General features: G+C 52.8%; 6 protein-coding genes across 6 annotated transcripts; 3 read left to right on the top strand and 3 right to left on the bottom strand.

The window, feature by feature from the left end:
- Window positions 1-24: 24 nt before the first annotated feature.
- A1O5_03639 (uncharacterized protein) lies at window positions 25-1,626 on the top strand (the record flags this gene model as incomplete). Its single annotated transcript, XM_007744250.1, has 1 exon — window positions 25-1,626. The coding sequence occupies one exon, from the start codon at window positions 25-27 to the stop codon at window positions 1,624-1,626; it is 1,602 nt and encodes a 533-aa protein (XP_007742440.1).
- A 262-nt stretch (window positions 1,627-1,888) lies between these two features.
- Window positions 1,889-3,137, top strand: A1O5_03638 (oxidoreductase; the record flags this gene model as incomplete). The annotated part of the gene is made up of 2 exons (XM_007744249.1): window positions 1,889-1,949; window positions 1,975-3,137. 2 exons carry the CDS (start codon window positions 1,889-1,891, stop codon window positions 3,135-3,137), a joined length of 1,224 nt encoding a protein of 407 aa, XP_007742439.1.
- A 730-nt stretch (window positions 3,138-3,867) lies between these two features.
- A1O5_03637 (uncharacterized protein) lies at window positions 3,868-6,642 on the top strand (the record flags this gene model as incomplete). Its single annotated transcript, XM_007744248.1, has 2 exons — window positions 3,868-4,094; window positions 4,143-6,642. The coding sequence occupies 2 exons, from the start codon at window positions 3,868-3,870 to the stop codon at window positions 6,640-6,642; spliced, it is 2,727 nt and encodes a 908-aa protein (XP_007742438.1).
- A 632-nt stretch (window positions 6,643-7,274) lies between these two features.
- Window positions 7,275-7,826, bottom strand: A1O5_03636 (uncharacterized protein). Its single transcript, XM_007744247.1, has 2 exons — window positions 7,676-7,826; window positions 7,275-7,635 (listed from the first exon to the last, which is right to left on the bottom strand). The coding sequence occupies exons 1-2, from the start codon at window positions 7,734-7,736 to the stop codon at window positions 7,409-7,411; spliced, it is 288 nt and encodes a 95-aa protein (XP_007742437.1). The 5' UTR covers window positions 7,737-7,826; the 3' UTR covers window positions 7,275-7,408.
- Window positions 7,827-8,827: 1,001 nt separating this feature from the next.
- A1O5_03635 (uncharacterized protein) lies at window positions 8,828-10,042 on the bottom strand (the record flags this gene model as incomplete). The annotated part of the gene is made up of 5 exons (XM_007744246.1): window positions 8,828-9,145; window positions 9,208-9,307; window positions 9,336-9,421; window positions 9,494-9,620; window positions 9,744-10,042. The coding sequence occupies 5 exons, from the start codon at window positions 10,040-10,042 to the stop codon at window positions 8,828-8,830; spliced, it is 930 nt and encodes a 309-aa protein (XP_007742436.1).
- Window positions 10,043-12,194: 2,152 nt separating this feature from the next.
- Window positions 12,195-12,601, bottom strand: A1O5_03634 (uncharacterized protein). The gene has a single exon (XM_007744245.1). The coding sequence runs from the start codon at window positions 12,463-12,465 to the stop codon at window positions 12,226-12,228; it is 240 nt and encodes a 79-aa protein (XP_007742435.1). The 5' UTR covers window positions 12,466-12,601; the 3' UTR covers window positions 12,195-12,225.
- Window positions 12,602-12,657: the final 56 nt, after the last annotated feature.

Here is a 12,657-nt window from a genome sequence, read left to right as displayed (position 1 = left end):
TTTGTCCAGGCAGCAAGAGCTGCGATGGCTGCTGATGTCCAGCCAATTGCTCAGGTCAAACTACCTGCTCGACCCTCGTCCCTGACCCCAGAGCAGACATACTGGCGGTCATTCAAGTCTCCTCTGAACATTGCCTCTCCCACAAAGCACGCCGTAACACACATTTCCCAGCCGCAGCCAAATTCCCCAGCCCAAAGCCCTCCCGACTTCTTTGTTGTCACGACCGGGGCCCGCGTGCAGCTATACTCTCACAGAAGCCGGAAACTCCTCAAGACCATTACACGATTTGACGATATTGCCTACAGCGGCGAAGCGCGATACGATGGACGAGTCCTTGCGGCAGGCGATGAGACTGGTGCCATCCAGGTGTTTGATGTCAACTCAAGAGCTATATTAAAGACCTGGAAAGAGCAGAAACAACCAGTGCACACGGTGAGATGGAGTCCTAAGGAGACCACCGCGTTGATGAGCTGCGGAGACGACAGAACCGTCAGACTTTGGGATCTTCCAAGCGAGTCCAGCGTGGAGACATTCCGCGGCCACCAAGACTACGTGCGAACCGGCTCTTTTCTCCCGGGCCAGTCGAGTAATCTGATTGTGTCCGGTAGCTATGATCAGACTGTCAGGCTCTGGGACCCTCGTACACCAAATGCTGCGGTCATGACCTTCAAACATATCGCTGCGGTAGAAGATGTCTTATGCATGCCATCAGGGGCAACCATCTTGGCATCGGCTGAGAACCAGATTGCGGTATTGGATATTGTGGCGGCAAGGCCGTTGCAGGTGATCAGGAATCACCAAAAGACCGTGACATCATTATGCCTGGCATCTAATGGATCAAGGGTAGTCAGTGGTGGGCTCGACGGCCATCTGAAAGTCTTTGAAACTACGGGGTGGAACGTCGTCGCCGGTTCCAAATACCCGGCTGGGATCCTTGCTCTATCTGTTATTGCGGCCGGAAATCCCCGAGAAGACCAGCATGTTGTAGTGGGAATGTCTACCGGCCAGCTCAGCATCAGAACACGCCTCTCAGGGGAGCAGAGAGTGAAAGAGCGGGAAAGGCAAAAACAAATGGAAGCGTTGATTGCAGGGACAATCGAAGAATATGATAAGAAGAGGGCAAAAAAGCGTCCGAGGGGGTTCGAAAAGCGGCTTAGAGGACGTGACTACGCCGGCGAAGATGCTGACATCATTGTGGAAGGAAACGTGCGACCGAAACAGAAGAAGCTGGCTTTGTGGGAAAAAGAACTGCATAAAGGCAGATATCGCGAGGCTTTGGATATTGCGCTGAAAGGCGCAGACAGGCTGACAATAGTCACACTGCTTAACGCTCTCCGCTATCGATCTGCGCTGCGTGCCGCCCTCGAAGACCGCGCCGAATCAGACCTGCAGCCCATCATGCACTGGATATGGAGGAACATCTCCAATACAGCATTTGTTTCCTTGTGCGTGGAAGTTGCCCTGAACATCATGGATCTGTATTCGAAGCACTCGTTCGAAAGCGAGGACCTTGCAAAGCACCTCAAGAAGTTGCGCGACCGAGTCCACGAAGAGACGGATCGGGCACAGCAAGCGGGAATAACAAGAGGGATGTTGGAGCTTTTGACTTCACAGCACACTGGCTGAGCATTCATCAGCCATCCTACACCCAGAAACTGATCGAAGCCAGCATTACTTCAGGGAGTTTTGACCACAGTAAACAACTTCCCCCCATGGTCTGAGGACCAATGGGTACCCTCGGTCCAAAATTCCACCGAAAATTGCCGTGGTTATCAATTGCATCATTCGAGACGCGGGGCTTTCATGAGCAAGGATTTCCGTGATAACCCCTTGCATTTGTGTCGTTCTTCTACCGGTCGCGAGAGGCGCAATTCCAAAATTCGCCAACATGGCTCCCAAGACTATACGATGGGGCATCTTGGGCAAGTGGTGCTGCATTCTGATGCAAAGTGCCGCCAGCTAACAATGCTTCAGCTACGGGAGGCATCGCTATAACATTCACCAAAGATCTTCTGCTCGATCCCGCAACTCGCGGCGTGCATGATATCCGTCACACCGTCGTTGCGGCGGCTAGCTCTTCTAGCGCTTCCCGCGCGCAAGCGTTTCTGAACGAGGTTAAGGCCCCCTCCACCGCTAAGGCGTATGGCTCATACGCCAGCCTTGTGCAAGACCCGGACATCGATATCGTCTACATTGCCACTCCTCATTCCCACCACTATCAGAATGCAATGCTCTGCCTCGAAGCCGGAAAGAACGTCCTCTGCGAGAAGGCCTTCACCGTCAATGCTGCCCAGGCGAAGAAACTCGTGCAAACGGCGCGGGAGAAAAACCTCTTCCTGATGGAGGCAGTCTGGACACGCTATTTCCCCCTGTCCGTCCATGTACGTGAGGCAATCACCTCCGGGAAATTGGGTCATGTAGTCAGAGTGTTCGCCGACAATTCTCGAGCCGCGGACCCGGAGAAGGTCTGGCCCGACGCCAAACACAGGATGGTCAATCCTGAATTAGCGGGTGGCGCTCTTTTGGACCTGGGAATCTACAGCCTGACCTGGGTTTTTCAGACTTTGTACACCACTCAAGCACCAGAAAGCCGCAAACCGCCAAAGGTGGTTTCGAGCATGGTTAAATATCCGCCAACCGGTGTCGACGAGACTACCACCATCTTGCTCACGTTCCCTCGCGACCCCGAGCAAGGAGGCGACATGCATGCTGTTGCAACGACGGGTATGCGCACGTCAAGCAACACCGATGGAAAAGGCACGTCGGGTCCTGCGATCCGGATTCAAGGCACAAAGGGAGAAATGCAAATCTGGCCACCAGCATTCCGACCAACACGGACAAGACTGATACTTATGGATGGCACGACCGAGGACAAGGATTGGCCGCAACCGGGTCCAGGCAAAGGAAGCGGGTGGTTCAACGGGTTTGGAAATATCATGAATGCAGAGGGGGAGGGTCACGGAATGTTTTGGGAGGCGGATGAAGCGGGGAGGGCCATTGTGGAGGGGCGCAAAGAGGGCAAGTATGAAAGCTTGGACGAGAGCGTGTTGATTATGGAGGTGATGGACGAAGTCAGACAGCAGCATGGCTTTAGGTATCCAGAGAAGATTGAGACTATTGAGAGAGTTGATCTCTGAGATGAGATGAGCAATCCAAAATGATCTCAACTGGGAGCACGGGAAGCATCAGAGGCCACGTCGACCCATTGCAGTGACATTCTTTGACATATCGGACTAGCCTAAAATGGCATGGCCCAGCCGAGTGCCAAGGGGGGCTTGGCATATCCGTGATCGACGTCACCACCAAAACAATGGGAATCCACATGATTGGCTACCACTGCTGCATCTGTGGTGCGACAGTGAAGTCGAATTGACAGCCAGCCCTGAGTACAAAGCTGTCGTTTGATCAAGGTGCAGCCTTTGCAAAAGAATTCATTTCTCCCATTACCGACGGGAGACGACTTCTCGTCTGTCGATTACGAGGTATTGCTATGAGAAACCCTGTCGCTTACTGTCGACAAGCTTCCGGCTTGCGAATTCCCAGCCTTCTGCATAACTGAACACGTAAATTCCGTGGCTGGCGCCTTGTCCACTTTCAAGTCTCGATGCTCCCCTTCGACAACAAACTCAATCCTGTTCTTCACTCAGACCATTTCAAAAGCTTCGCTCGACAAATCACCTTGGGGGGGATTTGAGTAGCTCCCTCCCTTGAAACCTATATCGTCTTCCTCAATCCGGTAGCGGCACCATGCGGCCTTGACGGATCGGGACCACCATCTCCGCCTCGAATGTTGCAGCCTTCACAGCATCTCCAACACTTTGGAATACACGCCGCAGGCCGGCAATTGCCACCCTTTATCCTTTCAGCATGACGTCCAGAACAAGAGCCCTCAATGCTGCCCATGCTGCTGGGATTTTTGCAGACATGACTCTCGACGGACCCGAGATTGGCACTCTCGTCGCCGTTGTTGACAGGGCTAAAAACCTCCCGAATCGGAAGACCATGGGCAAGCAAGATCCTTATTGTGCTATGAGGCTCGGTAAGGAAGCCAAAAAGACGGAAACAGACAAAAGAGGCGGACAGACACCGAGATGGTAAGGTGATTCCAGGAAGGCAGTGAGCTTCTTGCTAACAGGCACTAGGGACCAAGAACTGCGATTCACTGTCCACGACTCCCCCGACTATTACAAATTGAAATGCTCCATTTTTAATGACGACAAGAAGACCGACCTCATCGGCGAAGCCTGGATCGATCTACAAGAAGTCATCATTCCGGGCGGTGGACAGAGTGATCAGTGGCGCCAATTGAACTTCAAAGGCAAATATGCAGGAGATATCCGGATTGAATTGACATACTACGATGCAAGACCAAAGCCAGAGCCTCTGGCAGAGAAGCAAAAGCAAAGAGACAAATCTCAATCGATAACCAGTGATGCCCCAAGCATACCCTCTGGTTCTCGTCAGCTCGGTCCTCGTGAGATTAAGAGAAGGCCCCTGCCGCCTGGTCCTGGCGGACAGCCCTCGACCGCTCAGGCGGCTGAGCGATGGGGCCAGGAAGAGTCCCCGGAGGCATTTCTAGGCCACGGGTATACAAACAGCAACCCTCCACCGCGCCCACCAAAACAAAAGTTCATCCCCGAGACTCCCGACGATGTTGGATATGATCTCAACCCTCGATTTGGGCCCGACTCCTATGAGCCGCCTCAGAGTTCTAGTTCATCTTACCATCAAAGACAAGCCTCTAGCAACTTCCAAGATAGCTGCCACGATCCTGTCGCACGCTATGAGGAACAAGAATTATATGCGATGGATTCGTACCAGCAACCGGCACTTCTACCAGAACCGCAACAATCACTGTCTGTGCCTGGGCCACCGCCACCGGAGCATCATTCCTCATCGGCACCGCACTCGCCATACAACATGCCAGACCACCCCCTATATCATTCCTCTCCTCCCCGAATGACGCCACAGGCCACTCCTCCGCCAGCTATGCAAAATCAACACTGGAACGGCAGAACCACCACATCTCCAACCAAGTATGCTGCCCACAGGGACAGTCCGCTGCGCCAATCTATAAGTCAACAAGATATGCTTGAAGCAACACCGACCTATTCCAATCTACAGTTTGACGAAGAGGAGTCACCTCCACCACCACCACCTCCCGCTCACCGAGGTCAGATGACAAGGGTGCCAGGACCTTCACCGGCTTATCGAGACCCATTTGGAGATCCTTCGCCTCGTACGCCCGTGACATTCAACACCGTCGAAGACAGAAGTCCTCTTCAGAGGTTAGAGTGTGATTATGATCCCTTCCAAGCAACTCCACCTACGCAAGATATACAACGCCAACCTGCGCCGCCGCAGTCTTATGAACCAAGCCCACCAATGTCAGTTGACCATGATAGATATCCCATGTTCCCATCTAATAGGCGGAAATCGTACAACAATGATGTGAATCAGTTTCAGCCAATATGCTCTGAAAACGACGTGCCAACTCCTGAACAGATTTGCGATGGCAATCTTGCTCAACAATGGGATAGAGAGAGCAGTCAAGAGAATTTCAGGCATTCTACAGGTAATGAACCTCTCCAGCGGGCGCAGACATTCGACAACTTTGAACTGCACGACGAGAGGCACGTCCGAAGATCTGCTCCAATCGTTGTCCGACCTCGCGCAATCAGTCCCAATTCTAATCACACTATTCCACGGAAGTCGATCACCCCTACATTCCCATCGCCCGACGATCGCAACCAGATGCCCAGTGTCCCATTTGGACCAGGCTCATACGATGTCTTGAACCCCGCGACGAATCCACCACCCGCTGACGGTGCGTATAACTTACCAGAAGATGTACTAGAGGCTGCTCGGCAGAAAGAGGTTGACAAGCTACGAGATCAAGGCCCAATCATCGGAAACGATGGCAGGGTAATTGATCCATCTGACCATCTTCCGTCGGATACCTGGGCGCCGGAGCCTGAAAGAAAACAACGGAAACCAGAGCATGTCATTAGGATTCGCACTAGAGAAGAAGCACGCACACATAGTCGTGCAGGATCGTCACCAGTCTCTTCCCGACCACATTCGATTGCGACATCGCCCTATCAACTCCCGCCAAGCGCCCCAGCGTCTTCTCCATACCAGGCGTCACCCCCTCCTGTCATGGCTCCAGTTTCACCTAAAGTCGAATCACCGAGCGGCCGGAACAGGCTGAAGAAACAGATGCCGAACCGACCTCTCCCGACTCAACCATATGCACATCCTCAAACAAGTCCAGGTGTGATGAACGCCTCATCAACGGACCGACCTAGTCCCTCAAACCAACGATATACAATCCATTCTTCTCCTGGAGGAGGACCACCTCAGCGGCCTCCACTGTCGGAATACCAAGTTCCGTCTGTGAACAGTTACAGCCCGCGTGGTGGATATGGGCCGCCACCCGGGCATCAATACCAACTGGAATATTCACCAACACCGGCAAACCCGCCCATGGAAAGGCCACTGCCGGAAAATCCGAGTTACAATGGGGGCCCGTCGTACGAAGTAGATAATCCGCTTGCTCTTGAGTTGAGCAGAATTGACATCGGACCATCGAGAATGCCCAGGACGGCATTACGGCCCCAGAAAGCATACGGCGCATATTAGCAATGTGACATGTGGGAAGGTGGGTTTTTGGCAGGCATTGTGAGTGTATGTCTGGATTGGATTTCTGGGGCGGGCTGGATATAAGGCCTCAGCCCGTAATCAGGGCTCGGTCGGCTCAAAATTGGCGCGAGGGGGATAATAGGATTGAAATGTACATTGGCTTCATGCCACGGCGGGTCGGATAATAGAATAAAATACCCAAGAGGGCAGAGTACACAGAACGACATCAACCAACATCTGTTTTCCATGTCCAGCGGTGCTTGCGCTCGGACTTCTGTCACCCTTGCTTCTTCAGGCGTATCCCAACCGGCCCTTTGGCATCCTCCACCCGCGCCTGTCTTTCGCCCCAATACGTGGAGGCCCGAGGGCACAACACTTACAGAGGGCGCAGACTCTCGGTCAATCGGAGGGAAGGGAGATGGAGAGGGTCCTGGTTATTTCTGTGGTATCTGGTACTCGGTCCTCCATATCTGAGTTGAACCAAGTGACGACGGCATGTACAGAGTACCGAAGCGAATTATACTCCCACAAAAACCCAGGGACCTCAGCCTTATCGCGGTTGCCGGGAGAAAGTACTGTCAGACAGAGCCTTCAAAAGAATCATTCTTCTCCAGTTTTGGCGGATGATACTTCATCTCCTCTAGACTGAGACCCTTTGTTTCCGGGAAGAAGAAGTCTATCATCGCCACCATAACGGCAGAGAGACACAGAAACAGCAGATAGATTTCCAACCGATGGCGGCAAATGCACTCGAGGCCGCCTGCGTCTAGGTCAACGAGGCGAGGCACAGTCCGGCAAGTCTGATCGAGAGACCTTTAGCTCGCAGATGCGTCGGAAAGATCTCGGAGGAATAGATGTATGTCATTGTGTCATTGTACGTGGCGCAGAAGAAGATGGCCGGGCAGCTCAGGGAGAAACTCGTCCGATGCTCGAGGACCGATAGGGTGACACATTCACCGATCAAGACGCACACGACCTCGAGAAACCCAATCGCTATTGGTGTGCAAGACGTGCCAACCACGAGGCGAAGGACGGCAATACTTATGGAGGAACCACACGCGGCCAAGCCGATTAATGAAAAGCGAAATTATCATGTTGCAGGGTGTGGCCACAGTGACCCAGCCGGCTGTCAAGGCGAGCGCCTGTCGTCCCGAGCACCCAACATTGGAATAAAAGGTGACGCCGGACTGCCAGAGACATCCCATCAATATTCAACGCGAGTGTGAAGGAGGCAACGGCGATATTGCCCTGTCGAGAGAATTTGTCCTCGAAGGGGCCAATGAACAGGGCCTCGAAAAGACCTCCCGTTCGGAAGAGGCCATTTTCTGCGCCGATCAAGGCGTTCGCATGTGGATTTGTCGGCAGCAGATTCATATATGCGAGGAACTGTGGCTGGCCGAGAGTGGTTGCGATGATCGAAGCGGAGTAGCCATATGAGATGGAACCGAGACAGTTGAAAAGGACGATCTGGGCCCAAACATAAGACAGGTCCTCGCTGCACAAAGCCTTCGTCTGTCTGGAAACCTGCTTACGGCAACGTTCAACCAGGACCATGAGTCCCGCATGGTGGGCGACCTTGTCAGTTGACACCACTATTGTGTACGCTCCGTGTGTAGATAGCCTCTGGGGAGAGGCTAGTGGATTCTGGCACTTCTCACAAGTAAGATGGCGCTCTGGTCAAAAACGTAGTCGTGTTGTTATAAGCCCCTGGCGTGTATCCTATTTGATATATTGTCACAAAACACAAGGAGACCGCGTGGGAGACCTTAGGACAGCAGCAGTCACGGAACCAGATTTCCGGGCTGTGTTCGAGCTTCGTTGCGTGTGTCCCGTCTTGTTGGAAACTGTCCATGGCTAACGAGTTGCGTGGCGCCAGGGGCATTTTTGTCTCAGAGATAATTATGTAAAAGCATTCATTCGTCCCAGAGGTCCAGACCGGATCCAAAGCGAGGCATCAATCGCGGGTAGAACCAAACTCTGTTCTGAAAAGCCCTGCGGCATCATCGAGACGAGTCGATTCCCGAAGAACGCGGAAGGAAGATTCCTTTAGCTGAAGACCTCGTTCTAAAGCAAAAGGGAAAAGCATTAGCAACCAGAGGAGCTCAGCTCCATACAATCAATATTACGTTTGCGTATAGCATGCATGGCAAGGTTGCACCCGATGGAACATTTTCAACCTCCAGACCTACTTTGGAATGAGATTCGCCGCCTTCATCCTGTCGAACCCAAGCAGCCACTGCGTCGGCGTGTCGAGGACGTCAGCAAACCCGGTCGCGTACGTCTCGGAGAGGTCGAAGGGGTGATCAAACGTCCACTCCTGCGTCAGATAGTTGACAAACAGCCAGCTGGTGCCCTCCAGCGTCCCGGGCCTGACTCTGGTCTCCCTAACCCACTGCGCCCACTTGTCCGTGTTGCCCTCCATGAACGCTCCGATCGACTGCGCTTTGCCCGCGGGATGGGGCCCGTCCAATGTCTCGACGCCGAAGTATTCGCAGATGATGGGCTAGAGCACTTCCACTGGATCGGCTCGGGCCTGTCGGCCACGTCGATCGACTCCCCATTCACCTTTTCCGGGTGCATCGCGGCGTAGATGTGGAAGCGCGCGAGCACCGTGGATGAAGTGTCGGTCCGCTTGGAGTTCCAGGCGCCTTCATTGCCGGGAAACCTTACGGGAGGAGGAGGACTCCTCGGACCGTGCAGCCACTTGTAAAAGCTGAAATGTATACAGGCCGAGACCCTGGACGATGCTCACGGCGTTGTTCTGTGGCATGAATCCGATCTGGTACGCACATTTTGTTAGTGGTCCTCGAGAAAACTCTCGCGGTGATTCTGCACACCGTGCAAGACAGACACATATAACCGCATCGGGGCGGAGTTCACACCATCCCCATTTCTTGTCCCTTGCCAGCCTCTTGTTCTCGTCGACCTGAGTGTAGTAGAAGATCTTGTCTCCCCAAGGCGACGGGCGGAGCAGATTCCTTCAATGGGATCTCAATCTTGATGTGTTCGATCCACTCGAGGCCGTAATGTTGCGACGCAGGGTCAGTGTGCGGGCGCATAACGGAGAGGTTTGTGGATAATACAAGGACAACAAAGCGTACCTTTCCGCCCGTCTGTAGGGAAGAAGAAAAATTTGGGACACACTTTCTCCAATGACTGGATAGCTATAGTTGGGGACGAGGGCCGCGTTTGCCTTGATCACCTCCTCCTGGCTCTTTCCATGTGCAGTGTAGGCCGTGGAATAGACGGGTCCAACATCGCCAACGTTGTCGATGGCTTTTAGCTTTGTGACTATCTCGTCAATCGGGAGACTCGAGTCGAAGCCACTGTAAAGCTCAACTCGGTGGTTGTCCACTGCTAAAGCCCCAGTCGCGACATAAGGGGGGTTTGGCTGAACCATGTCCGAGCCCTGTGTGAATAGCCGAACATTCACGACTCGACAGAAGATGCCTCAGCCAAGGCATTGCCACTGCAGTATCGCCTATGCCTCTAAGCCAAGGACAGACTCACGAGGACAGACTGGTCTTTGCGAGAGAATCCGCAACTGAGTTCTGCAAAATAGGACAACAGACTGGGTCGGGAAGAACAGAAATTTGCAGGTAAATTTGAATGCACGGGCGTCGAGGACTGTGTCCAAGCGGTCATATATGCAAGTCTTTCTTCCAAGAACAACGATGTCCCGGACGTCTTTAACTGATGTGCCAACCTGTTGGCCACTCGAGCGGTTGGCAAGGCGATGCTCATTAGTATGGGTTCACCGGTCCAGACGTTACCCGTCGCAACAGCAACGCACCGTGAAATTGATCTGGTTGGCATTTGACCATATGCGGACGCGTGTCCTGCGAGCAGTATCATGCGCCAGGCCGGTCAGGTTGGAACGGGAATAGCAGTTCCATCAAGCATCGTCACAATACCGATTTGAAGGTCTGGAGTCGGTCCCAATGCATTCGAGCTTGCGGCAAAGTCGACTGATGCGGATGGGAAACTTGTCATCAAAGAGGTCCTCCATAACTTGTAGCGCGGGCTTTTTCAAAAGGGTTTCCGTTTTTCTAGATTATCAGAAGAACGCGGATTGAATGTAAAGACGACTGGTTACGCGATGACCCGCTGTTTCGTACGGTTTGGAGCCCTATTTTCTCACTCGGCGCTAAATGAAGCCTTCCTCCTGGAACACAGCAATCAAGAACCTGAATCGTTCACAAGCGTCAACCTGGTCAAAGCTTAGTGCTCACTGACGTTCAACGGGCACAACTGCGGAATATGGGTTCCGGTATCTCAGAAAAGGTTGATGAATGCTGAATGCCACATGCAAGGCGCGGTGTATCAATCATCCATCGATGACCAACCTTACCGCCTGTTACTCATGATTTGACGCCCTATCGCTGGCGATGGTTTGGAACATACGACGGTTTAAAGCTGATGTTTGACGGACGGTCAGTCTCGCTGGACGAGTCCAATATTGCCCGCAATTAATATGTACTTCACATCTGAGCCTAAAAAGGATCAGTTAAAGCTTTCGTTTTGCCATCGGGAGGTAGAGCCCTTGCCACATCTTATCCGACAACTTGCAGAGAAACAAAGAGCTGAATGGCGACAAAACATCCAGCATGAGTGCAGAGAAGCGCGACGCCAGCCAGTACCGCGCAAAAAGCCATCGAAGCGTTGGGCCGAAACTGTTTCATCGAACCCTGTGAGCTGGGCAACAAAAAGGACGTTGCCACTTTGATCGCCTTGCCTCCCAGCTTACCGAACCCACTTGCATAGATATGTGGTGACAGATATGAACATTAATACCAGATCGGGCGACCCTGCGTATCTGCAAAGTCTGAATGACAGGATTCCTGCGGGCCGATGGGGCACGCGAGAAGACTTTAAAGGCTCGACGTTGTTTCTGGCGAGCTCGGCAAGTGATTACACCCACGGGCATATATGGCTGGTCAGTATCTGAGACTTGTTATTCACCGTGAATGACTGTATTCTAACAGTACGCTGTAGCTTGATGGTGGATTTATAGGTCGTTGACGGTGCTGCTTCCGCTTGGGACACATTCACAACAAGATCATAATTGATCTCGCACAGGCTATCGTGGAGGATAATCATCTTAGGGAGCGACTTTGTTTCATCATACGCAATGCCTGAGTCTACTCCATCATAAAAGCCCCGTTTGCAGGACGGGACTTATCTTGTACTTCTCGGCTGTGATACAGAGCTAAATCTCGCCACGGGGAACTATTGGCAAAGGACAGTCACTATTCAAGTACATCTCGCCCTACTAATATATATACATATGTGTGTGTGTGTATGTGTGTGTGTGTATGTGTGTGCATATACTAATACCTCCATCTGGATAGCAGCCCTGAGCTTTCCTGACCAAGACCGCCACCGGGCCTACATATCCCACGCCTGGGCTCTGGAAGACCCGCACAGCCTTGTAATTAAACCTTGGGTGGAGCGGACTGCTCGTTCCCGACGTCATCCTCGGGTTTGTTGGAGGAGGCGGCAGTAGTTCTGTACAAGTTACCGTCTTTTCCCACGACGTGGCTTCCGTCCGCGACAGGGTCGCCGAAGATTTTCGCGACCTCCTCAAAGCTGAGGCCTTTTGTCTCGGGGGAGAAGAGCCAGAGCAGGATGACAATGGTGAATGTGAGCACCGTAAATACAATTTAGTATCGCCAGTGGATGGCTTTGAACGCCGACGACGTAGTTTGGATGAAGAATCAGGGTCCAGACTGGCGAGGAAGAGGCCGCTGATGGACAGGCCGCTGCCGATTGCCCGGAGACGAGTGGGGAAGATCTCGGACACGTAAATGCAGGTTGTGGCATCGATGAAGCTGGCGTAGAAGAAAATATGCATGAATAGGAATACGATTGCCCCGGCGGCGGTTCCTGCGATTTGTTCGTGGGCCGGAAGAGAAAGCATGACTATCTCACCGATCAAAACAAGGACAAGGCCACCAAATATTTGGCTACTTGTGCTGGCCACACACAATGGGGAGCGATAGTTATCGTCTGGTA

This window comes from Cladophialophora psammophila (genome assembly GCF_000585535.1).
Source record: "Cladophialophora psammophila CBS 110553 chromosome Unknown aczJe-supercont1.4, whole genome shotgun sequence".
NCBI lineage: Eukaryota > Fungi > Ascomycota > Eurotiomycetes > Chaetothyriales > Herpotrichiellaceae > Cladophialophora > Cladophialophora psammophila.
The sequence above is the reverse complement of the archived record's forward strand: the minus strand, read 5'-3'. Positions and strand labels throughout refer to the sequence as shown.

Bases quoted from the DNA above. Each gene is read 5' to 3' on its own strand.
- A1O5_03636 (XM_007744247.1), bottom strand. From the start codon at position 7,736: ATGATAATTTCGCTTTTCATTAATCGGCTTGGCCGCGTGTGGTTCCTC. The intron at 7,636-7,675 runs GTCCTTCGCCTC...GCACACCAATAG, and splicing joins GTTCCTCCATAAGTATTGCC to CGATTGGGTTTCTCGAGGTC.
- A1O5_03634 (XM_007744245.1), bottom strand. From the start codon at position 12,465: ATGCCACAACCTGCATTTACGTGTCCGAGATCTTCCCCACTCGTCTCC.